This window comes from Onychomys torridus, chromosome 2, assembly GCF_903995425.1.
Source record: "Onychomys torridus chromosome 2, mOncTor1.1, whole genome shotgun sequence".
Classification (NCBI taxonomy): Eukaryota; Metazoa; Chordata; class Mammalia; order Rodentia; family Cricetidae; genus Onychomys; species Onychomys torridus.
Window position 1 is genome coordinate 131,601,207 of NC_050444.1, and position 27,580 is coordinate 131,628,786.

Genomic DNA, 27,580 nt, shown 5'->3' on the forward strand with positions numbered 1-27,580 from the left:
AGTTCCAGGGCAGCCAGGGAAACACAGAGAAACTCTGTCTCAGGAAAGAGAGAGACAGAGACAGAGAGACAGAGACACTAACTATCCAAAAACGATCTTCACGTTTCTCATTGCTTTTATGGAGGAGAGAATTTTTGGATGTTTGGTAATGTATTATTTTTAGTAATATAAACTTCTCTCCCCTTTTCTTCTAAATTTGTTGGATAGGAAGTCATGGAGACTGAGCTGAAGGTGCTCACCACCAAGCCCAAGGACCTAAGTTCAATCCCTAATGTCCATAATGTGGAAAGAGAGAACCAATTCCTGTATGTTGCACTTGACCTCCCCATGTGCACTGTGCACACGTATATACATAATTCACACAAATAAATACATATTAAAAACAGTTTTTTGGAAAAGAACAGTTGTAGAGTGACTGGAGGTAGAGTTTAGTGGGACAAGACTTGACAAACATAAGCAAGACCTAGACAGATGTTGAAGTATAAAAGATTTCAATGAAATAAGTCTCAAGTTCAAATATCCTCTGCTGGGCCAGGGATGTAGCTCAATGCAAAGCGCTTAACTAACAAGTGTGAGCCCTGGGTTTCCCCTGTTCTGGGGTCAGGGAGAAGGCTCCTATAAAACTCTTAAGTTCTGAGCTGGGAAGATAAATCCGTCAGTAAATTAGTGAGATCTGAACCCCAGAGCCCACGTGAAAAGGCTGGATGTAGTGTCTCACATTTGGTATCCCAGCACTGGCAAGGCAGAGAACAGATCTCAGAGGCTTGCTAGCCTGCCTCGCCTAATTGATGAGCTCCAGGCTAAGTGAGGAACCCTGTCTCAAGGGAGAGAGCTCCTAAGGAACTACACCTAAGGTCTACCTCTTGAGTGTCACACGTGAATAACACAAACACCTCAGAGCAGTCAGTGTGGTCTTCTTGCCCAACTTATTCCCCCCAAAATGTCACCTTTTAATAAACTCGCTTTAGTCATCATTGTTTAAACTCTTTATAATTTAGACTGCTGGCCTTGTTAGAATGTCAAGTCTACAAAGGCTGGGTCCTTATCTTTGGTTCAGATATATCACAAGAGCCTAAAATTTTCCTTGGGAAGGAGACTGATGTGGGGAATAATTCCAAGTAAGCATCAACTATAGGCACTGAGTGACTAGTCGTTAAATGAATAAACAAAATATGACCTCAAAACCATATTTCCAGTTAAAAGAGGAGGAACCAAAAGTCTGAAAAGTTGTTTATGATAAAAGTGGGGAAACCACCAAATTAATCAAATTATTTCTTTAAAAACTGACCCATCGGGGCTGGGAAGATGGCTCAGCTGTTAAAGGCTAGGCTCACCACCAAAAATAAAAACTGACCCATCAGCTTAGAACACCAATGTCTACATTCTTGACTCCAAAGTCATCAATGGTGGGAGTTCTCTGTGCTAGAAGTCCTAGTTAGTGGGGGTTGCTGCCAAGCATTCATTTTATAATAGTAAACAATGCGGCATCAGTCTCTCTGTGACTTACCATTAGCCCCTCGGTGATCACTAAGCTTATGTGCAAAAATTGAGTTGGAAGTGCTTTAGTTCGCGCAATTAGCGGCCAAAGTAGATTTTTTTTCTCATTTTTATCTTTCACTCAGTGCTCTAGCAATAACAATTCCCCACCACACTGACAAGCCCACAGCCAGATGGAATAGATGAGTATTTTATGATGTGGCCAGCAAATTCCCAAAGAGAGATCTCTAGCAGACTGTGGGAAGAACATCTGTGAGCCAAGGCCCAACTTTCGAAAGGTTTCTTTTGTGTCTCACACTGCAGAGGACTTGCCCTTCTGAGCCCACCTCATCCACCTTAAAAAAGAAATGAGAAAATATACTTGATATATACTAATATGTATGAGCCTAGTAACTCGCAAGTAACATGAACTGAATTAGAAGGCATCTTCAGGAGAGGAGTTAGTAGTTAGGCTTTTGGCCTAGCTTCCCTATAATTAAATGGAATGTTAAAGGAAAATTCAGGGGAAAATTCAAACTAATTAAATTATTTACTTAGCACATCTTAGGGTCCCAGGAAGAAAGGAACAAATAAAATACAGCCTTTATCCTCAAAGAATTTGATTTTAAAAAGACCTGAAAAGGTCTGGAGAGATGGCTCAGCAGTTAAGAGCACTGGCTGCTCTTCTAGAGGACTCAGGGTCAATTCCCAGCACCCAAATGGTGGCTCACAATCATCTATAACTCCAGTTCCAGGAGACTCAATGCCCTCTTCTGGCTTTTATGGATACCAGGCATGCATGTGGTGCACAGACATACATGTAGGCAAAACACTTACATAAAAAATGGCTTTTCGAGACAGGGTTTCTGTGTAGTACTGAGTGTCTTGGAACTTGCTCTGTAGACCAGGCTGGCCTTGAACTCAGGGACCTGTCTGTCTCTGCCTCTTGAGTGCTGTGGTCAAAGGCGTGCACCATGCCTGGCTCTAAGAAATCATTAGAGAAGAGAAAGAAGGCTATAGTATTTTGTGTTGAAGATCCTAAGTACTAGATGTCCTAGGAGCCAGGAGGAAGAAATCCACAATGCAACAGGGTTTTGTTGTATTCTGACAGGCTCTTACACTGTACACACTATAGCCCAGGCTAGCCTGAAACTCATCATGTAACCCAGGCTGGCCTAGTACTCATAGCTTTCCTGCCTCAGTCTCCTGAGTGCTGGGGCTACAGGTCTCAGCCACCACTTAGCAGCAATTTAAATACCTCCCAGGAAGCTTTTTAGGGATGTATTAGGACAAAACCACTTTTGAAAGAATACCAAGACATCTTTTCCCTTTTTCATCACACTGATGTTTGCATTGATGATGCAAAAATAATGGTGGGTGGTTATTTAGCATGAATCTAAGCAGTGGCCCCAAACTATCTTAGCGATCCCCGTATTCTTCACTGGCAAAAACTTGGCAGTAGAATGAAATACGGGGCTGGAGAGATGGCACAGCGGGTGAGGACACCTAATGTTCTTGCAGAGGACCTGGTTTTGGTTCCCAGCATCCATATAGTGGCTCACAACCATTTGTAACTCCAGCTCCAGGGGCTCCTATGACCTCTTCTGGTCTCCTCCAGCACCAGGTAAGCACTCAGTAAACATACATACATGCAGGCAAAACACTCATACACATAAAACTAAAATGTTTGTTTTTTGAGACAGGGTTTCTCCATTATCCCTGACTGTCCTATAAAACAAAAACAAACAAAAATGTATTTTTCTTCTAGATACTCCCCCCTCTATTCCTCTCAGTCCCTCCCATTCACCTCCCTTCTCCCCCAGATCCTCTTCCTCCTCTGTTTCCCTTCAGAAAAGAGCAGGCATCCCAGGGACATCACCAGTACATGGCATAACAGGTTACAATAAGACTAGGTACAAACCCTCATATCAAGGCTGGATGAGGCAACCCAGCAGAAGGAAAAGGGTCCCAAGAGCAGGCACAAGTCAGTGACATTCCCCCACTCCCACTGTTGAGTCTCACGAGCACACCAAGCTACACAACCATAACATGTATGCAGAGGACTTAGCTCAGACCTACAGACTCCATCACTGTCACTTGAGCCCCTGGGAGCCCTGCTTAGCTGATTCTGAGGGCCATGTTCCTGTGGGGTCCTCAACCCCTCTGGCTCCTTACAACCCTTCCTCCCCCTCTTCCGTAAGGTTCCCCAAAACTAAAAATCTTCAAATAAATATTTTATCTTAATTTGTTAATTTTATTAAATCTGCGCACTTAAGTACATGCCTTTTTACTATTCCATGTGGTAAAATAGGTGTGTGTGTGTGGGGGGGGGGCTTCTGGGCATACAAAAAAAAAAAACAGGATAGTTAGTGCCAAGAAAAGCACCTACATGATTGTTTTGGTTGCAGCCGAAATGACTGTTTTGCCCCCACAGGATATTAAATTTACTTGAAATTAAAAAGTGACTAGCAATTTACAAAAATAAAGCCAGTCACTTCCAGAAAAACCACTAATAGGATTGTTGCCAGTGATAATATGTGAGCCTTCGAGAGAAAGAATTTCAAAAAGCTTACATCTCTCCTTGTAAACTTGCCAGCTTTCCAATAGCGAAGAATGGTTTTGACCAGACTGGTGGTAATGTTAACACATGTGATTTTTTTTTTTTTTTTGCTGAGGATCGAACCCAGGGCCTTGCGCTTGCTAGGCAAGTGCTCTACTACTCCAACCCCCTTGTGATTTTTAAATATTGTGAAAATAAGTCAGCTTTGGAAAAATCTGCATTACTCAGGGAACTAATATTTTACAAACTGTTAGTACCTCAAGTTGGAAAATCATGTGGGTAAATGTCCACCAAAAGTACAAGTGTTCCCAGGTCTTGTGACAAGGAGGAAGAGAATCCTGACTTCCCAAATTGTCTCTGACCTCTTCCACACAAGTGCCATGGTGAGGGCCTGGGAATGTAGCTCAGTGGCAGTGTTCGGCTACCAGGCATGAGGCCCTGGGTTTAAATTCCAGCATCATATTTAAAAAAAAAAAAAAAGTGAAAAAATTAACTCTTTGGCCAGCGGTGGTGGCAGCACTCGGGAGGCAGAGGCAGGCAGATCTCCGTGAGTTTGAGGCCAGCCAGGGATTAAAAAGAGAAACCCTGTCTCGAAAACCCAAAAACCCAGACCAAAACAACAACAAGAACAAAACCCCAAAACCAGAATTTGCAGCATCTTGGGACGGGGATACAGAATGACAACTCCCAAACGAAGACACTGGATGGGACACTCAATGAGCACTGGTCATGTATGAATGAACGAAGGGGCAGTGATACAGACACCCCATACCACAGCTCGTGGGCCGCCGGGTCTCCAGCAGGCTCGGTCCGGTCAAGAGCAGGAGCGTCTCTGCTCTCCGCCATCTATCGCTCGGCGCTCGTCCCTCCTCCCTGAGTCGGCCCAGCGCGTCACATCGAACTGCTCGGCCACCGCGCGCCTGCGCCCTTGGCCTGTCAGGCAGCGGCGGCGTGGGGATCGCTGGGAGCGGCCGCGGCGTGCGGGGAGCTGAGGTAAAGCCGGGGCTTGTGCGGAGCCAGGCGGTGCACGAGCTGGCTGAGCAGGGGGAGCGGCGCGCGGGTGCTGGAGAGCCGGGTTCCTGTGAGGGAGGCGAGCCCGCCGCCTAGGGCCCGAGTGGGCAGACGGGCTACTGAGTCCCCGCTGGATCCGGCCAGGGAGCCATGTGTCCCAACTGGGAGACTAGAGACTCCAAGCCAGCCACCTTGTGCAGCAGATGGAAAAACTGAGTTTCGGGGCGGGAAGGTTCTGCTCGAAGTCACACCAAGGGAGCAGCGGGTCGCCTCGGTGCCGTGCTGACGTCTTTCCCATCTTGTTTATCCATCCCGCATTTGTTTGGGCTCAGCGCAGGGGCTGCAGGGGATACTGTAAGGCCCCTCGTCTCCGCGCTCAAAGGTTTGGCAGACCAGTTACGATGCAGGGGTCGGTTTTACTTTAGGGCTGGAGAAGGCAGCGTGTGCGGTGTGGAAGGCATGCTTGGGATGCTGTCAACGCCTCCTGTAAAACTCGGAGGCTGTTGAGACTTACCGTCTTGACATCCGGAGCCCTGGCGGTAATATTGAGACTTGGGAGTCAGCTTAGTATTATGATTGGTTAGGTTCACAATTATTCTTGTTTCTTAGGTTGCATTTTTTAAACCCAGAGATGGAGAACTCCCGATTCTAGCCGCCTGGGTTCTACATGCCTTTCTTGTTTTGTCCATATTTGAGCTTAACTCTAATGGACTGTTGTGAGGTCCACAGACGCTCATTCCACAAACAGTACAAATAGTACCTGGCATCTGACGGGGAGTAGCCTCTCAACACACAGTCCCCAACTTCAGGAACTCAGTCCCCAACTTCAAAGAACTCACTTTCTCTCTTTTTTTAGACAGGGTTTCCCTGTGTAACAGCTCTGGAACTCGCTCTGCAGTCCAGGCTGGCCTCAAACTCACAGAAATCCACCTGCCTCTCCCTCCCAAGCACTGGGACCAAAGGCGTGCACCACAGCCTGGCCAAGGAACTGACTCTTAATCGGCATTTAAATGATGCCTGCAATGAAGCCTATAAAGGCTGATGCAGTCTGTACATAGTATAGTGGTAACAACTAGTGAAAGAAGTCCCATCCCTGGGGTGGGAAGAGCTAGTTAGTTAGTTAGTTAGTTAGTAGTTAGGCTTCGTACAGGTGAATCTCTTGCTGAGTCTTACAGTTTTACTAGTTGATTACTGGGCTCAGGAGAAAGAAAACCAACCAAGGTAGCAGTGAGCCTGCAGTTCCGGCTGCTAAGGTGGTGAGACGGGAGGTTAAGGCACCCTTTATCATCAGGTAGAGGCACTAGATTCACAAGCATCCATCTGATGACCTCTAGAGGAGTCTGGAACCACATGTTGCATGTGCTGATCTGTACTGGGGTCACATCTGGGAAAGGCCATCACGCTCTAGCTGTGACAGCATAGTACTATCTATCCATTTAAAAAGGACCTATAGGGGGCTGGGATGGCTCAGTGGCTAAAAGCACTGGCTGCTCTTCTAGAGGACCCAGGTTCAATTCCCAGCACCCAGTTGGTGGCTCACTGCCATCTGTGCCAGTTAGTGCCAGTTATCTGACTCCATATATTCAGGCAAAACACATACATAAAATAAAAATAAAATAAGTCTTTTTTAGAAAGAATATATAGACCCAGAGTTATAGAACAGTGTGGTTCAGTTGGTATATTGGATTTTCCATGATGTAGCCTCTGTCCCATAATATGAAACATGTATATAGTAATTGTGATGGGATGGACATTACTTTGTATGTTTTATGTAGAATTACTGAATTACTTTTTTTTTTTTTTTTTTTTTTTTAAATTCCTGTGCTGGAGATTTAACCTAAGGCCTCATACATACTAGACAAGTGAGCCCTCATTTAATCTCAACAGTTTAGTGAAATCAAAATCATAATCACCTCTATTCTAAATATTCTAAAACAAACAAGGCCAAAGCATAGAAATTAGCTTATGCTAGTTTACATATCCTGGAATTCACACTTAGTTTGATTCCACCATCTATGGACATTACACCCTGTTCTAAGAAGCAAGGAGTTTTGTTGAACCTTGGTCATATCACCTGTGAGAGGGAACTCAGACTCAAGTCTTTTGACTCCGGAGGATCTGTTCCTCTTCTCATAATATCAAATGTGATGGGAGTTCTGTTAAACCAAAGTTAAGTTCCAGTCTGAGGCAGTGTTTCTTGAAATTGAAATGACTATACTTTAAAGTTGCTCAAGAGCCTTTACTTTGTGGCCTGGGCATACTGAATATTAAATTCTGTGGTTTAGATATTCATGTGTGCAGTCTAGGACTGAATATTATTGTGATAAATGTAAAACATTTGCCAATTTGATGTTAGATTTTTTTTCCTGAACATTGTATTTTGTACTTTTTTAAAACTTAATTGAAAAAGAAAAAAAAAAATGTTAAGCTGGGCGGTGGTGGCGCATGCCTGTAATCCCAGTACTTGGGAGGCAGAGGCAGGCGGATCTCTGAGTTCAAGGCCAGCCTGGGCTACAGAGAAACCCTGTCTCGAAAAAACCAAAAAAAAAACAAAAAACAAAAAACAAAAAACAAAAAAATTTAATTGATTCTGTGCTGGAGAGATGGCTCAGAGGTTAAGAGCACCAACTGCTCTTCCAGAAGTCCTGAGTTCAATTCCCAGCAACCACATGCTGGCTCACAACCATCTGTAATGAGGTCTGGCGCCCTCTTCTGTATACATAATAAATAAATATTTTTAAAAATTGATTCTTTGTGGATTTCACATCATGCATCCCAATCCCACATCTCCAGGTGTTTTGTTTTTTTTTTTTAAGATTTTTTTTTTAAATTACACATACAATGTTCTGTCTGCACACCAGAAGAGGGCACCAGGTCTCATTACAGATGGTTGTGGGCCACCATGTGGTTGTTGGGAATTGAACTCAGGACCTCTGGAAGAGCAGTCAGTGCTCTTAACCTCTGAGCCGTCTCTCCAGCCTCCAGGTAGGTGTTAATTAGTAGGGATTCTTGACCTTTCAAGGTTAAATAGTTTATTTTCTTACTTTTTTTTTTTTTGTCTTCAAAACAGTTTCTCTGTGTAGCCTTGGCTGTCCTGGATCTCACTCTGTAGACCAGGCTGGCCTTGAACTCAGAGATCCACCTGCCTTTGCCTCCTGAGTGCTGGAATTAGAGGCATGCGCCACCACCGCCTGGCTTTATTTTCTTATCTTGACTTTGGAAAAGGGAATTAACAATTTGGATCATTTCCTCCAAGAGTAAGTTCCATTATCGGCCTTCGTTTGTGTTTAGGGAGTGCTCTGTGACGGAGCTTATGAGAAGACTAGAGTAGGACTGAATTACTGGGCGAGTCTTCAGGTGGCTTTATACTTTTGGATGTCCAGATGTTTTCAAGGAGTAAGAGTCCGTATGTTAGAAATCCACTTGGTAACTCTTAACATCTTCAGAATCAGACCCATCTTTGCTTTCCTGTAAAGCAGTGCTTCTCAACCTTCCTGAGGCTGGGACCCTTTTAATACGGTTTCTCATGCTGTGGTGACCCCCAACCATAAAATTATTTTTGTTGCTACTTCATAACTAATTTAGCTATTGTTATGAATCATAATGTAAATATTTTTGGAGATAGAGAGTTGACAAGGGGTCAAGACCCACTGGTTGAGAAATGATTTTGTAAATACCTCCCTGTATTTTGGAAGACTTAAGTATTCTCTTCACTCTGTTCACTGTATCGGATACACCTTTTCATTGTACTATGGCAATATATTGTAATTTGCTGAATTTGTTATCTTCTTTTGAAGGGGGGTTATAACTTTTCATGTGGGGGATTATAATATAATTACATTGTTTTCCCTTTTCCTTTATTCCCTCCAACTCAACCATTTTGCCCGTTTTGCTCTCTTTTAAATTCATGGCTTTTTCTTTAATTTTGTTTTGTGTGTATGAGTATTAATATATGAATACAGCCTGCTCAATCCATATAATGTTACTTGTATGTTTTCAGGACTGATCGTGTGGTATTGATAACCAACTGGTGTGTGCTGTTTCTTCTGTCCTCAACACTCTTTAATTGCCTGTGGTTTTGTCTAGGGTTGAGGCCTTTTGGCTTTCCCTCTCAGATGTTAGTGTGTCTATTGGTGTCATCCTTGTTCAGGTTTGTGTAGGCAGCCATGTTGATGACACTTCATGGGTGTAGCATCTCTGGTATATTTAGGAGACAGGATCCCACAGCAAACTTCCTGTCCCTGTCTTTTTGCCCCGTCTTTCTGTCTTCCTTAGTGATCCCTGATCCTTAGCTGCAGGATTAGCTATTAGTTGGGACTGGGCTCCACAACTCTGTTTTGATCAGTTATGGTTTTCTGTACTGGTCTGAGTCTTTTACGAAGGGAAGTTTCCTTGATGAGGGGTGGGAACTACAGTTCTCCAGCTAGACCCTGGGAGAAGCTTGTGTTTTTCAGACAAGTTCTCACTATATTGTTTTGGCTGTCCCTATGTTGACCAGAGTTCTGCCTGCCTCTGACTCCTGAATGCTGAGATTAAAGGCATACACCACTACCACTGGCACTTGAACTTGTATCTTCTTAAACAACTCAAGGGCAAGGGCCAGATGTTTTAAATTTATATTACTCTACTTTATCTCGTGTTGGTTAGAGAAGATGAGAAAGATGGCATTTGAACTGCAGCTAAGGAGTGTTTCATACTCTGGTAATGAAAACAGGAAGTGATGCCTCTGGTCTAAGTGGGGATTACTCATGTAAATAAAATCAAAACTGTGCTGTGCACCATTTGATTTGTGTTGCGTCTCTTCCCCCACCCTCCTGTGCTTGCAGTTTCGTAAAAATGGAGTTTCAAGCTGTAGTAATGGCCGTTGGTGGGGGATCTCGGATGACAGACTTGACTTCCAGCATCCCCAAGCCTCTGCTTCCAGTTGGAAACAAGCCTTTAATTTGGTACCCACTGAACCTGCTTGAGCGTGTTGGATTTGAAGGTGAGCTGTGCCGGCGATAGATGCAGTCATAAAACGTTGAGTGTGTTTGACCCCAATCATTTGTCCGCATTATGAGAGCGAAAGAGGAGAGATGGGAGTAGACTAGGGCTTAAGGTCTGCTGGAGACCAGACGCTGAGGTCGGGGACCCAGGGTGCCCTTTTGCTATATGGGAAAACATGAGAACATAGTGCTAAATATTGCTGTTAAAGAGGGGTTCTCCACGGTGATCCAAGATGGGCCCTGTACGGATATCAGGAAGACAAGATTGGGAATCTAACTGCCTGGTTGTCAGTACTTGCTGGGACTCTGTGATGTGCTAAGTAATACTTTAAGCATGAGAACAGAAGATTGAAAAGCCAGCTCAGGCACTGAATTCTAAAACCTTCCTTAAAATCAGGTAGGAAAAGTTTTTGCTTACTTCTCTCTTGGGTCAGATTAGATGATGCCATTAAATGAGAAACAGAATTTGAGACAGCGAACAGGTTTGAACAGAGATAATGAGTAGATCTTTGGCTATATTGAGTTTGAGGTATCATTAAGTAGGATGGATGAATCAGAATGCAACAGATCAGGTGCCAGAACCCAGGGCCCAGACTGCTGTAAGAGGGGTCATTATCTGTGAGAGTTAGAGAGACCCACAAACACTTCTGTGCCATAGTCTAGATGACATCGGTTGCAAGAGATTTATTTTAAAGATTTTCTTTTCTTTTTTAAAATTTTTATTTAACTTCATTTTATGTATATTAGTGTGAAGATGTCAGACCCCCTGGAACTAGAGTTACAATTGTGAGCTGCCATGTGGGTGCTGGGAATTGAACCCAGGTCCTCTGGAAGAGCAGTCAGTGCACTTAACCTTTGAGCCATCTTTCCAGCCCCAAGAAAGAAAATCAGTTCAGTTCCCCATACCCACATGGCAGCTCAGACCTCACAGCTCACAACGAATGATCTGTAACTCTAGCTTCAGGGAATGTGGTATTCTGTTCTGGACTCTGAGGGCACTTCATATGTATGCACAGAAATACACACATAACACACATAAAAATAAACCCTTTTTATTATTTGTTTTAATATTTTTTTTAGGTTTATTTCTTTTATTTTATGAGTATGAATGTTTTTGCCTGCATGTATTTATGTGCACCGAGTGCATGCCTGGTGCCCAAGAGATCAGAAAAGGGTGTCAGATCCCTTGGAATTGGAGTTATGGGCCAGGTGGGGGTGGCACACACCTTTAATCCCAGCACTTGGGAGGCAGAGGCGGGCAGAATCTCTGTGAATTTGAGGCCAGCCTGGTCCACAAATGGAGTTCCAGAATAGCCAAGGCTACACAGAGAAGCCCTGTCTCAAAAAGCCAAAAATTAATAATAATAATAATAATAAAAGGGGATTGAAATTATGGATGGTTGTGAGCTGCCATGTGGGTGCTAGGAATTAAACCCTGTTTTTCTGAGAGCAACAAGTGCTTTTAACCACTAAGCCATTTCTCCAGCCCCTAAATCCCATCTTCCCATACTTTTGGGGAAGTATAGGCATGGGTGCGCAAATGTAGGTCAAAGAGCAACCTTCGAGAATTTCCATCATGTGGGTACTTGAAGTTGAACTCAGAGTCAGGCTTGGCAGCAAGCACTAAGCCAGCTTACCAGCCCTATAGACTTTTTTTTTTTTTTGGCTATTGTTTTTAAGAGGCCCATCTTACAGATTTAGGAATTTACTGGATACTCTAGTACATTTTTAAATAGCTTATTATTGACTGGTGGTGATATAAGCTCATAGTCTTACCTACTAAGGAGGCCGAGGCTGTGTTCAGTGACAGCCTGGAAAACCAAAAGGGTCCTTATCTCTAGAAAAATGGAGTAAGATATCCTACTTTCCTTTAGTAACTTTGTAGGTTTGTTATTTATTTATTTACTTATTTATTTCATTTCAAGGCAGGGTTTATCTGTGTAGTTTTGGTGCTTGTCCTGGATCTCGCTCTGTAGACCAGGCTGGCCTTGAACTCACAGAGATCCTCCTGGTTCTGCCTCCCGAGTGCTGGACTTTAAGGCGTGCACCACCACCGCCTGACAGTTAATTAATTTTTGAGATAGGGTTTCAAATTTGTGTAGTAGAGGATGACCTCAGTCCTCCTACATGTACTTCCTGAGTTCTGGGATTATAGACATGTGCCACCAAACTAAATTTTATGCAGTGCTGGGGTAGAATACATGATTTCGTGCATATAGAGACCAACTGAACTATATCCACAGCCCTAAATGTAGAATTTTTAACATTCTGTGTATACTTATTTAGTGTGTGTGTACCTAAGTATGTGTATTCACACATGCTGTGGCTCATGTGTGGAGGTCAGAGGACAGTTTTTAGGAGTCAGTAGTTCTCTCCTTCCTCTGTATGGGCTCAGGTCATTGGGCTCAAGTAAGCACTCTTTATCTCACCGGCCCTGCTTCTCTCTCTCCAAATATACAATGTGTGTATGTATATGAATACATATATTATATATAAAATTTATGTTTTATAATAACTAATCTGGGATCCTCAAGACTGATAGGTAAACAATTTACCATTGAGCTATACCCACCATCGCTCTTTAAGTTGCTAAAGCTATCCTTGAACTCATTTTGCAGTCAGACAGATCTTGAATTTATAATCTTCCTTCCTCAGCTTCCCAAATAGCTAGGTTTTCAGGCCTACACCACCACCTGGTAAAACTAAGGCTGACCTCAAAATCACTATGTATTCCAGCTAGGTTCAAACTCATAATCTCCTGGAAGGTTTCTCCAGTCCTACCCAGCCCCGAGGTCCTTCAGCCACTTATAAAATAATCATTCAGAGGCTTAATATAAATTACCAATTGTATAGTCTATGGCAAGCTTCTTATAACTTAACTCAACCCATAACTATTAATCTATGTATGTATTGCCATGTGTTCCATGGCTTTACCTGCATCCTATTACAGCTCCTTGGGTGGCTGGCTCACGTCATCTCCATTCTGCCTGTATCTTTCCTGTCTCTCTCCTTGGATTTCCCACCTGCCTCTAAGATGCCTTGACGTAGGCCAAAACAGCTTTATTTATTAGCCAATGGGAGCAGCACATATTCACAGCATACAGAAAGACATCCTATAGCAGTCTCCTGCTTCAGCCTACAGAGAGTTAGGATTACAAATGTACTCCACAATACCTGCCAATTGAGCATCTGGTGTACTCTGCTTCAACCATGCTTGATCTTAGCATTACTCAAAGATTGTTTTATTCTATTATTAATGGCAAGGAAGATTTTGTGGTCTTTTTTCTGTATCTAGTTTATCTTTGGAATGCCAGCATCATTTGCTTGCTTGCTTTGTTAGTTTGGGGAGTGATTTTTTTGTTTTTTGTTTTGTTTTGTTCTGTTTTGCTTTGTTTTGTTCTTTTGAGATAGGGTCTCTTTACATCACCCTGGCTGACCTGGAACTCATATGTAACCTGTGCTGGTCTTTTTTTTTCCCAGAGCTGAGGACCAAACCCAGGGCCTTGCACTTACTAGGCAAGCGCTCTACCACTGAATTAAATCCCCAGCCTCTTTGGGCTGGTCTTGAATTCACAGAGATCTGCTTGCCTCTCCCTCCTGAGTGCTGGGATTAAATTCATACACCACCACAACGGCCAGTTTTGTTTTTATATTTTATATATATATTGGTGTCTGTTTGCATATATGTGTATGTACTACATGCACACAATACCTACAAAAGACAGTGTTGGGTACCCCGAAACTGTAGTTACAGGTGGTTGTGAGCCCTTATTTGGGTACTGGGAACCAAACCCAATTCCTCTGTAAGAGTAGCAAATGCTCTTAATGGTGGAGCCATCTTTCCATCCCCTATGTTCTTACTTTCCAAGTGAAATTGTTGTAAAAATTAATTGAAAGCATTCATCTAAAACAAGGTGAGGGCCAGTGAGATGGCTTAGTAGGTAAAAGCTACCTGGCAACCTTAGTTCAATCCGGAACCCCAGTAAAGCTGGATGGAAAGAACACACCCTACAAAGCAGTCCTGATCTCCACAAGTGTGCTGTAGTAAGTGTGCCCACACACATGCACAAGCATGCACATGAGAGTGTGCACAAACACATTTTTTTAATGTAGTGATACGGGGTGGAGGATAGATTTGGGAGGAGTTGGTAAATATGATCAAAATATATTCATGTATGAAATTCTAAGAAATTAATAAAATAATTATATTAAAGATTTAAATCAGCCAGGTGTAGTGGAGCATGCCTTTAGTCTTAGTACTGCGGAGGAAGAGGAAGTGGATCTCTATGAGTTCGAGGCCAGCCTGGTCTACAGAGGAAGTTCCAGGACAGCCAGGGCTACACAGAGAAACCCTGTCTTGAAAAACAAAATTTAAAACAGCGCTTGCTTCAGCAGCACACGGACTAAAATTGGAACGATACAGAGAAGATTAGCATGGCCCCTGCATAAGGATGTCAAGCAAATTTGTGAAGCATTCTACTTTTTTTTTCCTCTTTCCTGCCTTCCTGCACCCTGGATGAATGGGTTTTGTAATCTAACTGTTACTTTGTGAATTTGTTGTTACTGTTTTCCTGTGAAGCCGAGGCATTGGTTGTGGGAGGTAAAGGCCATAGTTGTTGCTCCAGTCCCTCCCTCCTCACTGTCTGGTTTTCCTGTGACTCAGGCAGGTTTGGCCTTATGCCTTGCTGCAGAAAAGGAAAGAAGGGGAAGAAAAGGAGCCTCAAGAGAGTGCACAGAACTGGCTGGTTCTTAGTCGTTTTCTTTCTTCCCCTTGAAACAGCTGTTTTCACGGGTACATTTAAAGTTCTCTGACTGTAGGATGGTGTGAGTTCTGGACAAGTGCCACTGTATCACAGAATGCTCAGAGGGGCTGAGCTTCTTAACCCTGAAGATGAAGTTATTAAGAATATTGGTGCTGCATGTAGGAACTGCATTATTAACCCATTCAACCTGTGATTGGTAATGTCCTGTCATTTTCAGAGACTAAATATGGAGTGAGAGGGCAGATGTAAAAAAACTTGTATAATTTTAACATATCACAGTTAAATGCAAGCTGGTTTTCCATTTAAAAAACAAAAACAAAACACCTTGAAAAGGCTCAGTAATATTAGCAGTTATTATTTTTGAATTTGAATTTGTGAGACAAGTTCTCAATTAGCCCATGCTGGTCTTGAATGTGATGTGTAGACGAGGATGGCCTTGTTCCTGAACTTCCTGTCTCCACCTCTAGAGTACTGGATTGCAAGCATGTGCTACAACAGAGCACATTTGACTGACCAATCGAGATTGTCTCAGTGAATGAATTTCTGCATTTGTCTGTTATTTCTTTCATCCTATAGAAGTCATTGTGATTACAACCAAAGATGTTCAAAAGGCTCTCTGCACAGAATTCAAGATGAAAATGAAACTAGATATTATATGCATTCCTGATGAGGATGACATGGGAACTGCAGATTCTCTACGCCGCATATATCCAAAACTTAAGGTGAAAAACTATTTATTGCCTTTTATTTTTATTGAAGATAATATATAATATTTGGCAAAATTATAGTTTACAAAAAAACTTTGTTTTTAGAGAGGGTCTTACTAGATAGCACTGGCTGGCCTAGAACTTGCAATGTAGATCAGGCTGGCCGAAAACTCACAGAGATCTGCCTGCCTCTGTCTCCTGGGTACTTGGATTAAAGACATGTACCACCTTACCTGGCCTTAGTCTTTAAGACTTAAAAAATACATTTTATTTTTTGTTTGTTTTGAGACAGTTTCATATAGCTGAGGATGACCTTAAACTCTTGATTCTCTTGCCTCTACTTCCCAAGTGCTAGGATTACAGGCTTGTACCGACAAAGTTAGTTTAATATATCCTTATATCACATCCATTGTTGCCATTTATTCTTCAACTGCTCTTTGGTTTGATTACTAGTAAAGATTTAGAAATTTAGTCAATATAGTTTGCTTTCCAAGTAACAATATATCCATTTTTGAGACACAGTCTCACTTTGTAGCCCAGCCTGGAATGGAATTCTCTGTGGTCTAGGCTTGCATTGACTTCATGGTGATTCTGGCTCAGCTTCCCGAATTCAGTGATTGAAGGTGTGCACCTGGCTTAAAATAAAATCTTTGGCCAGGTGGTGGTGGCCCACGCCTTTGATGCAGAGCCATTTTAGTGGCAGAGGTGGTGGATCTCTGAGTTAGAGGCCAGCCTGGTCTACAGTGAGTTCTAGGATAGCTAGGACTGTTACAAAGAGAAACCCTGCCTCAAAATACAACAACAACAACAAAAGGATAAGAATTACTTTTAAAAATCAGTTCCGTGTGTGTTTGTGTGTGTGTGTGTGTGTGTGTGTGTGTGTGTGATTGTGAAAGTCAAAGGAGAGCGCTCTGCTGTGGCTCCTGGGTGCCGCCCTAATGAGGCAAGGCTCTTAGTTTGGCTGCTGCACTGCTTCCCTCAGCCCGACAGCCCGGGAACATCGCTCCAGTGCTGGGATTTCTGGCTGGTGCCACTCCAGCTGTCTGGCTTCTTGTGTGGGTTCCAGGGATCGAACCCAGGTCAGGCTTGTGAGGCTAGCATGCTAACCCCCTGAGTCGTCTTCCCAGTGCTGTTCTGCTTTGTTTTGAGGCTTTCTTCAAAATTGCCATCCTGATGCTGGAGGATGTACCCCGGATTGCCTCGCTCTCAGAATCTGTCTTTCCAAAGGGAGCATTGTTCCCCATGTGATAATCCTCTGGGGAACCAGCAATTCCCTCCTCTCTAGCTGGCTTTTTAAACAAAATACATGAAAGAGTAATGTTTTGAGAATTTTCATGCTTGAAAAATTTATTTCACCCTTATTCTTGAGTGATGACTTAGACTTTATAGAATTCTGAGATGGTTATAACTTTTTACAGTTTTTTTCACACTAAGCACACTAAAACAAGAAAGGTTTCCTTGAGATCGTCTCCCCTTCCCACAGCCTTCCCTTTCTCTGAGGCCTCATTCATGCTCAGGTGCAGTTGGAGAGCTTCTCTCCAGGTGCCACCAAGCCCCCGCGGTCCCACAACCCACGTATAAAATATCACACAGACACTTATATTATTTAAACTGCTTGGCCATTAGCTCAGGCCTACCATTGTCTAGCCCATTTCACTCTTATATTTAGCCCATTTCTGTTAGTCTATACTTTGCCACATGGCTTGTGGCTTACCGGTGTCTTTACATGTTGCTTCTCATGGCAGCGGCTGGCAGTATCTCCTCCCAGCCTTCCTGTTCCCAGCCTTCTCCTCTTCCTTGTCCCGCCTACCTTATCCTTGCTGCCTGGCTACTGGCCAGTCAGCACTTTATTTATACAGAGTGATATCCACAGCACTTAGGCTTATTACTTCAAACTCCGCCTTGTCACAACTTCTAACCACATCTGTGACTCTGATCCTTAAAAACCCCAGTTAAGGTTTCAGCTAATTTTCCAGAATTTCTACATGATCTAATCCAACAGTTTTCCAACACCAGAATCCTCCATAGTAAGTATTTTAAATGCAGGTTCCTTTATCCCTACCCCACCCAGTCACACTCTGGGGTGCTTGTACCTTCATCTCCAGTTTTTGTTTGGTTTTTTTTTTTTGTTTGTTTGTTTGTTTTTGTGGAGCTAAGGATCAAGCCCAGGGCTTTGTGCTTGCTAGGCAAGCACTCTACCACTGAGCTAAATTCCCAATCCCTCATCTCCGTTTTACAGTTGGGGAAAGTGCCTCTTGGAAGCTCCAGTGCTGTTTGGAGTGTAGGGAGAGAGAGAGCATGCATTAGTGCCAGAGTCTTGGTTGATGCATTCAGTAACCAAAGCATTGGAACGATTCTGTGTTCTGGGTACAGCCTGATAGCACATGACCCAGTGGAAATTGTGATTTTATTTGAGAGTACAGTAGTTGGGTGGGTTGGAATTCGTGAGAAGTCAGGCGTGTACCAGGCGCCCTCTAGAGGAGCTGTTGGAAGTGCGGCATGTATCGGCTTGATGAGTCAGGAAAGCTTTACTTCTAATTGGGTCACCACAAAGAGTGGGAGTTTGTGATGGTGGAGGTGTGAGGAAAAACCTGAGACTATTTTTAACCCATGTTATGTAAAGATCTCCCCCAGGATACCCTTAAATGTCTGAGACTTTAACTTTTACACATGTTTATATTTGTTGGAAATTTACCAAGAATACATATCAGTTAAATAACAATACATGCCCCACCCCCAAGCCTAATTAAGGTTTGATTTGTTTGTTTGTTTGTTTTTAGTTTGGATTTTGGGTTTTTGTTTGTTTGTTTGTTTTGGGGTTTTTGAGACAGGGTTATTCTGTGTAGCCCTGGCTGTCCTGGAACTCACAACATAGACTCAGGTTGCCTTTGAACTCAGAGTGCTGGGATTAAAGGTATGTGCCACCACTGCCCGGCTCTCTTTCTTTAAAGACATGGTTTTGCTATCTCTCCTTGGCTGGCCTGTAACTCAATGTAGAGACCAAGGTGGCTTCAAATTTGTGGTGATCCTCCTGTCGCTGACTCCCAAGTTCTGGGATTTCAAGCATGTACTGCCACACCTGACAAGGTTTAATTTTAAAACAAAACTTTAAAAAAAGAAGAATAAACTGTTTCAGGGAGAGATCCAGCAGGTGGAAAATGGGAGGGGAACTGAAATCAACCAAGGCCTGCACTGTGTTCACAGCTAATTGTTTACTCATAAGAAATGGGAGGGTGGGGTTGAAAACAACAACAGAGACTGTTTCTGTAGTAACCGCTAATTCTTCACACAGCTCTGCCTGGGACCTGCCTGAGCACCTCTCAGGATACTTACATTTCACACAGTAAACAGTATATCTGAGAAAGTAAATTTATTACTTTGGAAATTTAATACCTGTTCTTAGAGACTGCCCTGAAGTAGAATTAGTTTATAAGCCAATTATGGTCACAGGATGTAAAGTTTATTTTCCATAGGGTTAACCAGAACATTTGTTCTGAAGATCTCAAGAGAGAGTGTTCATACCTAGATCTGGATCTCTAATCCACACAACCACTTTGAAAGATAGACAACATGAATTTGCTTTAGAAACTTGACCTTCTCTATTTAGAGAGCTTAAATAACCTACTCCAAAGCGCATACCTGGCTGGGTGCTGATCCAAAGCTAGATCCTGTCCTTGAGAGGTCTTTGGTTTTGCTTTTGCTTTTGAGTTTTGGCTTTTTGAGACAGAATCTTGTCATTAGCCTGGGCTAGCCTCTGACTCCCAGCCTTAACCTTCTGAGTTCAGTACCATGCCTGACATTATCCCAGAGTTTTGTTATATACTTGTACCCATTGCTCCTACTTCCCAAAATGTAAATTTCATTTAAAAATTAGCAGTCTCAAGATGGCATAAGCCTTTAATCCCAGCACTCAGGAGGCAGAGGCTGGCAGATCTCTGTGAAAAAAAAATTAGTAGTATCTAGTAGCACTCACGTAGAATCCTGACCTGCAAGTGTGAAACCCTTGTTTCTTTGTATGTTTCTCTTCAGTGAAGAGAAGTCTGGTCCTTCACACCAACTGCTGTGTAGCTGAGGGTGACCTTGAATTCCTGATCCTTCTGTTCCTACCTCCCAAGTGATGGAATTACAGGTGTATGTCACCATACCCAGCTGGGATTTGAGGATTATAGAAAGACTATCCTCTGTCTAAGGGCATATGAACGACAAGCCTGTCAAAGTAGGGGTGCAGTCTGTGCTCAGCGTATAAAAACCGAGTGACTCCTTGGCTAGTGGGCCGGATCTGCATTTGAGCCTTTTGCCTTTCTAAGGTCATTGGCACTCTTCTTGCCCTTTAGAAACCAAATTCGGCAGGTTGGGGATGTAGCTCAGTGGTAGAGCACTTGCATAGCAAGCGCAAGGCCCTGGGTTTGGTCCTCGGCTACAGAAAGAAAGAAAGAAAGAGAGAGAGAGAGAGAGAGAGAGAGAGAGAGAGAGAGAGAGAGAGAGAAAGAAAGAAAGAAAGAAAGAAAGAAAGAAAGAAAGAAAGAAACCAAATTCAGTTATTCCTTACATAAGTGTTCTAGAGCAGGCTAGTGAGGAGTATTTGAGGGCCTAAGTAGACCAGATCTATAGTAGAGTAGCCTGTGTTTTAAGCATTTACCTTATGTTACAGGTCTCATTGCTTCTCTTAATTTAAAAGTGGCAGAGTTGGTAATTCTCTGTTTAACCTACACAGGAATTTTTCTGCAGCCGCGGGCAAACCTCATTTGCTCTGCCTCAGTTTCACAACCCAGAAAGCAGGAGTAATGATCCCAGCGCACTAGTTGTTAGAGATCTAGTTATTTAAATCCTTTGATGTAGAAGAAGGACTGTTGTTATAAGTGCTATGAAACAGCAAACATGCTACAACAAAGAACAAACGACGACGAAATCCCCTGAGACAGCTTATTAGAAAAATTGAAAAAACATTCTATTTTTAGATGTGTAAAAAGCTAAAGGTAAGTTATTTTCAGTTGAGTGTTTGATGTCCTTATCAAGTTACAAATCTCTGTCAATCTTTCCTGGAACCTTTCATTTTGCCCAAGGTTCTGTTTTTGTCAGATTTCTATCTGTTTGGAAAAAGTAAGTATAATTTGGTCTAGGGAGGATCTGAGAACTTGGTCCTGACTTGCTAAGACTTCTTGTAAGCGGTAAACTTTCTTCTGATGAATGCTTTGGTGAGCTGCAGTATATCCCTAAGGATTGCTTCTTTTTTTTTTTTTTTTTTTTTTTTTTGGTTTTTTGAGACAGGGTTTCTCTGTAGCTTTGGAGCCTGTCCTGGACTAGCTCTGCAGACCAGGCTGGCCTCGAACTCACAGAGATCCACCTGCCTCTGCCTCCCGAGTGCTGGGATTACAGGTGTGCACACCACTGCCTGGCTGTTAGTGTTATTTTTTTCCTTTTTCTTCTTCTCACTTTAAGAATGCACAGTAGAACATTTCCCTCACTTGTGCTAATCTCATTGATCCACAGCTTGAAATGTTTCCATTCCATTGTCTCTCCCGTTGCTGCTGGATAGAAATCTGGTCTCTGGGGTGGGACTGCTCCAGCCCTGTATTTCATTTGATAAGCCAGAAAACTGTAAAACTCTGTTTTTAAGCTTGAGTGTTTTCTTTCCTTGTGAGGAGCCCTTTCATGAAACAAAGGGCTGTAGGGTAGTGGGGACTGATATAAGCTAGGAATTTTGATAGAGAGCATAGACTGTCATCACAAACTTCATCGGTGGGTAACAAGCATCCTATTTGACTTTGACATCTGGAAGCTTCTGTTAAGATGGCTTATCTTACTCTGAATCGTAAGATAAATGTAGATGACTAGTCGAATGGTTCCGTACTATCTGGGTAAAGTTAGTAAGCATTCTGTTACCATGACCAAGGAATTCCTCTGACTCATAACATACACCTATCTCTTCCGAGGAGCCTTCCCTGAATTCTTTTTTTGTTTGTTTGTTTGTTTTTTGTTTTTCTGAGACAGTTTCTCTGTGCTGTGCACGGGGACAGATATGGTTCTATTTGCAGTCCTCTACATGTTGACATTCAGTTATGCCAGCACCATTTGTTGAAGATGCTTTCTTTTTTCCATTGTACACTTTTGGCTGCTTTGTCGAAAATTATATGTTCATAGGTGTACAGATTAATGTCAGGGTCTTTGGTTCCATTGGTCCACATGTCAGTTTTTTTGCCATTACCAAGCTATTTTTATTACGGTAGCTCTATAGTAGAGCTTGAGGCCAGGGAATGTGATGCCTCCAGAGGTTGTTTTATTGTACAGGATTCTTTTGGCTATCCTGGGTTTTTTGTTTTTCCATATGAAGTTGAGTATTGTTCTTTCCAGATCTGTGAAGAATTGTGTTGGGATTTTAATGGGGATTGCATTGAACCTGTAGATTGCTTTTAGTAAGATGCCATTTTTACTATGTTAATCCTACCTATCCATGAGCATGAAAGATCTTTCCATTACCTTTCCTGGATCTCACTCTGTAGACCAGGCTGGCCTCGAACTCACAGAGATCCATCTGGCTCTGCCTCCCAAGGGCTGGGCTTAAAGGCATGCACCATCGCCATCACTGCCCAGCCCTTCCCTGAATTCTTACAACCAAGTTTGGTGTCTTCTTTTTTTTTTGTTTTTTTTTTTTTTTTTTGTAAAAGAGATGGAAAATGTTGTATCATAGGGCTAGGTGTGGAGGTAGATTGGCCAGTATAGTGCCTGCTGGGCAAGCATCAGAACCCAAGTTTGGATCCCTGGCTCCCATGTAAGAAGCCAGGCACAGCAGAATGTAACTGCAACCCTCAACACTGGAGGGCAGACACAGTGTAACTCGTGGACCCCTGTAACTCGTTGGCTGACTAACCTATCCACATCAATAGCACCAGGTTCAGTAAGGGATTGTATGTCAGGAAGACACCTGGCATTGAGCCCTGACCTCTACCTGAGCTCACACCTATATACACATACATGTGCATATACCACACACAAACAGAGTGGGGTATCATTATCTCGGTCTATCAGACTTTGTTTTTGAAACAGTCTCTCTGTAGCCCTGGTATACCAGATCTCACTGTGTACAAGCTAACCTCGAACTCAGAGCTTTACCTGCCTCCGCCTCCCAAATGCTGAGATAAAAGATGTGCACCACCATACCCTTTTCTGTGTGTTAGAATTTGGACTAGAGCTATCTCTGGGTCTGGTATAAAGAACACCTTAAATGAATAAATGTCAGATAGGGAAACCCTGTTGTGTGCAGAGATCCACCTGTTTCTGCCTCCTGAGTGCTGGGATTAAAGGCATGTAACACCATTGCCCAGCCCCATTATGTATTTTTAATTAATAGTTTTTTATTTGGGGGGGGGGCGCACGCCACATATATGCAGGTACCTTTGGAGGCCAGAAGAGGGCATCAGATCCCCTGGAGTTAGAGTTACAGGCCATTAATGAGCCACCTCAGGGCCTCTAAAGGACAGATGCTCATAACCATCTCACCATCCCCTTGGTGATTCTTTAAATTGTTCTCTTGATGTCCGTTTTTCATCTACTGATTCTCGGTTCAGCTTATTCTCAGTTTCCTAAGACCTTGAGGTATATCATTATGTTATTTGTTGAGTTCTTTCTAGGTGTTAGTGTGGTGAGTTTTTTTATTTTTAAAACTGTTTGTTTGTTTGTTTGTTTATGTGGAGGCTGTATATGAGGGGTTATATGTGTGGAGGTCAGAGGACAACTCGGAAGAGTTAGTTCTCTCCTCCCATCATGTGGGTCCCAAGAATCTTAGTTTATCAGGCTTGGTGGCAATACCTCCTAAGCAATCTTGCTGACCCTCTTTCTGTTTAAGTACTGATAGCTATAAACTTAGAACTAAGTTTCCATAAACTGAAAAATTGGTTCCTCTAGCTATTGATTCTAGTTTTGTGATCCAAATAAGTTGCAATAAATTATTTCTAGTTTTTGTGATTGTTAAAATTTGCTTTGTGGCCTAAAAATGTAATCTCTTTTGGGGACCATTCCACAGGCTGCATGAAGAATGTGTATTCTGCAGCTGTTTTTGATGAACTATTCTGTAGATATCTGTAAGTCCATTTGCTGGCTTATCCAGTTTAACTCTGAAGGGGTTTTGGTTGATTTTTTTCAATTTGGATGAGCTGTCTAGATGAATGTGGAATGCTGAAGTTATCCTGTTTGTCCTTCGTGTCTGGTAGTATTTATTTTATGAAATTGATTGTACTAGTGTGTAATGTATATGTACTCATATTTGTAGTCATTAAAATCCTGATGGATTGTTTTCTTTATTAATATGCAGTGACCTTTTTGTACATGTGTGCTTATGTCTGTATACACATGTCTGCGTGTGTGTGGGCACAAGTATGTGTAGGTGTTTTGGTATTTATTTACTTTCAGGGCTTGAAATATATTATTCTGTTTTCCTGGCTAATTATTTTTGGGTTTTTTTTTTCTGCATTTATTTGTTTTGTTTTTTGACACAGGTCTCACTATGTAGTTCAGGCTGGATTTAAACTCACAGAGATATACCTGCCTCTACCTCTTAAATGCTACGATTAAAGACGTGTACCTCCATGCCTAGCAGAGGATAAATTTACGACTATGCCCATTGAGCTTTTACTTTACTCTCTGCCCTTCGGGACAGCTGTGTGAGATTTCTTTCCTTTCAGACATCTTTTCTTTTTTCTTTTTTTTAAATCTGTTTGGAGACAGCAGATTCTTCTGTATTGCTTTAGAGAACTGCCTTGTGACCTCTGTAGCCACTGCTCTGTGAGTGGTCAGTTCCTACAAAGGAGGCTGTCCTGTGTCAGAATGTATGCTGTCTCAAAACATCTCAAATTGGGTAGATTAACCCTGGAGTGACATTAAACAAGGAGCAGGAGGTACAGAAAAGCTAACTTTACTGTTGCTCGTCTCCCAAACTAGGTTGAGCACTAGAGAAACAAAGAGTAAAGCTTTTGGGACCTTGGGTTTGATTATGGAAACTAATAAAGGATTATCTAAACCCAGCTTCATAAACTGAGTCATACCCTCATATGAGGGCCACATAACGGAACACAGAGGTTGTGAGAGAGTTGGCGGCGGTAAAGGGTTTTTAGTGCATAATGGTCAAAATTTCATTTCGAAGCAGATGAGTAGCAAATCCCGAGTTTCTGACGGTGCTTACTGTTGCACTGGCCAGTTTTACTTGGGCCTTGGTTCACTGCGCGTGGTGTTGTGCCACACAAGACCAGTCTGTATTAGAAGCTGCAGTGTTTTAGTTTTCCGCTCCTATAGAATCACAAAGGACTTCATTAATATTGTCCTACTGTCAGGGCCCGAAAGAAGGCGCTTATGACAAGCCCGACACCTGGGGTTTGATCCCTGGACCCACGTGGTGGGAGGGAAGAAACAACTCCAAGTTGTCCTGTCACCTCTCCCCCCATGTACAGCATGACATGTGCCCCACTCCACAACTAAATAAATAAATGCAATTTGAAAACATCAGTCAACTCTGAAAAATGTTAAGGATGTTCTCAGTCCTAGAATGTCAGATATTCAGCCAGGATTTAGTTGTTTACATGAAAATAAATATGCATATACATGTCATTAGTATGCAAATTTGCATAAACATAAAAACAAATTTAGTAAGTAATAATAAATTCAACTTTTTATGTTTAAAGATTGCTATTTTATGGTTTCTTTGAACAAAGAATTAAATATGAGAAAATTGGGTCTGGAGTAGTCAAGAGCATATACTGCCTTTCCAGAGGACCTGGGTTCAATTCCCAGCACCCACATGGCAGCTCCCAACTGTCTGTAACTCCAGTTCCAGGAATCTGATGCCCTCTTCTTCCCTCCACAGGCACCAGGCACACATGTGGTGCACACACTTATACACATGCAAACAATCCATCATACACATAAAGCAACTTTTTAAATAAATAAATATGGGGAAATTAGAAGTCGAAAGACTAGAATGGCTGTTTAAAGAAGTTAGCTGAAGGGGCTGGAGAGATGGCTCAGAGGTTAAGAGCACCGACTGCTCCAGAGGTCCTGAGTTCAATTCCCAGCACCCACATGATGGCTCACAACCATCTGTAATGAGATCTGGTGCCCTCTTCTGAATACTTAATAAAATAAATTAATTAATTTTTAAAAAGTTAGCTGAGATGTGTAGAGTCTGAGACTATGCAAGTGTTTGTTAATCTAGGTGTATGATTTTTTAAAATAAAATCTTTATTGACAGATAATTCACATAATATACAATTTTCCTGTTTGCTTAATTTGATAGACTTTAGTCCTGCATCCTCATAGGTCCATGACACCATCACCACTTCTTATTTTAGAACATCGCGGTCTTCAATTTCTTTCTTTTTTTTTTTTTTTTTTTTTGAATGCCGAATGCCATTTATTGAAGGAGGGAGGAGGTCTTAAATACAGGCTTACAGCACAATGGGAGAACCCCAGAGGGCAGAAGTTCACTTCTGATGGTTTACAATCTTGCATCTAAGCTGTTAACACCCAATATGCTGGATACTCAGACAAGGAACTTCCCTTAAGCATTCAGGGGGGTGGAATCTCACAAGGAATTAGCATAGGGAGGATATCAAGGTCAAGGTTAACAAGCAAGGCAACAGTTACCCAAAACGGGGGCCAGGGCCCTACTGTCCCCCCCCCCTTTACTAAAAAATGAGCTTCTGACTTAGGTTGCATGGGATGTCAGCAGGTCACCTTACCCGTCATGGAGACACCTGTCCAGGCCACACAGGCGTTCTGTCTTAGGTTGGTGAGTGCTCCCCAGATATTACCCATCTCTGAATACTCATTATCATACAGGCTCAATTGTGTGAGAGCTGCAGAGTTAGCTGTTGCCAAAGATCTCTAAATGGCACTGGGCTTGCAATCTGTGTGTTTGACACAGAAAAGACCAAAAGAAGTCTTAACCCACCCATAGCCGGTAGGCTAAAGGCAACTGAGCCATTCCCTTCCTTAACGAGCCTTACTACTGCAAATTGGAGTCCTTGTAAGATGGTATCCCAAAAGCAAATGGAACTTGAGTTTATAAATTTATAACTTTAAAAGCCAATCAAAATGTATATAACTATTGATTTAAATTTGTCATGCCCAATAGAATGAAAGATTAACTGTGGTAGCTACTTTTGCTGCCAGGGTCTCCACTGTGCTAGCTGTAGTAACCAATTATGAAATGGCAATCCCAGAAACAGTAGTAGTGGTGGTAGTCACATTATAACAGCAACAATGGCAGCAGCGATGTCAAATTCTCTTCTGGAGTGTGTGTGCATCCACTGGCTTGGACACAGCTCCAGGAACATGAAGCACCGAGGCCCATTTTTCTTGATCCCAGCACGACTTAAGCTGGCAGCTCTGCAAAAGAACAACTAAGAGCCATAAAGAAAAAACAGGCAGCTCACAAGGAGCAGAACTAATGGTCTCATAATGGCTACATTCAGGCTTACAAATTTTAAGGTATCTTCAAAGGGGGCTAAATGAATTTCAGGTGGCCAATAAATGTTGCACAGAGCCACTCCTGAGAAGTAGGTACTGCTCCAGCATGAATAGAATTGTGAAAATGAAAGTGCTTAGCTGGCATGCTAATGTTAATAAATGGAGGTCAGTGATCTTCATTGATATCCTTAATCTCCAAGGTGTCTGGGTGACACGTTCTCAAACATACTTGAAAAAGCAGTTACCAGGCTGGAGAGATGGCTCAGAGGTTAAGAGCACCGACTGCTCTTCCAGAGGTCCTGAGTTCAATTCCCAGCAACCACATGGTGGCTCACAACCATCTGTAATGAGATCTGGTGCCCTCTTCTGGCCTGCAGTCATACATGCTGTATACATAATAAATAAATAAATCTTTAAAAAAAAAAAAAAGAAAGAAAAAGCAGTTACCATACATTATATTTTGGAGAATCCAACCTCATGGCTGCAGTTCCTAGGCTTACGTTAATGCTTGCCAAAGCTGGCCATATTGGGCTCTCAATCCCCATTGGCATCGGAAGGGGAGAGTTTTTCACGAAGGCCCAATAGGTCTCTGCCATGTTGGGTTTCAGCTGCAGCCACAGG

General features: G+C 42.5%; 1 protein-coding gene and 1 non-coding gene across 2 annotated transcripts in view; both read left to right on the top strand.

Annotated features, from left to right (window-relative positions):
* Positions 1–5,050: 5,050 nt before the first annotated feature.
* The window catches only part of Eif2b3 (eukaryotic translation initiation factor 2B subunit gamma), a 73,555-nt gene continuing 51,025 nt past the window's right edge, over positions 5,051–27,580 (top strand). The window contains exons 1-3 of the mRNA XM_036178601.1: positions 5,051–5,429; positions 9,874–10,031; positions 15,372–15,517. Of these exons, the coding sequence (XP_036034494.1) occupies positions 5,251–5,429; positions 9,874–10,031; positions 15,372–15,517 (483 nt within the window). The 5' untranslated portion in view covers positions 5,051–5,250. The remainder of the gene's footprint in view (positions 5,430–9,873; positions 10,032–15,371; positions 15,518–27,580) is intronic.
* On the top strand, positions 14,412–14,518 carry LOC118578928. The gene has a single exon (XR_004944318.1). It is a non-coding gene; the product is annotated as a U6 spliceosomal RNA (small nuclear RNA).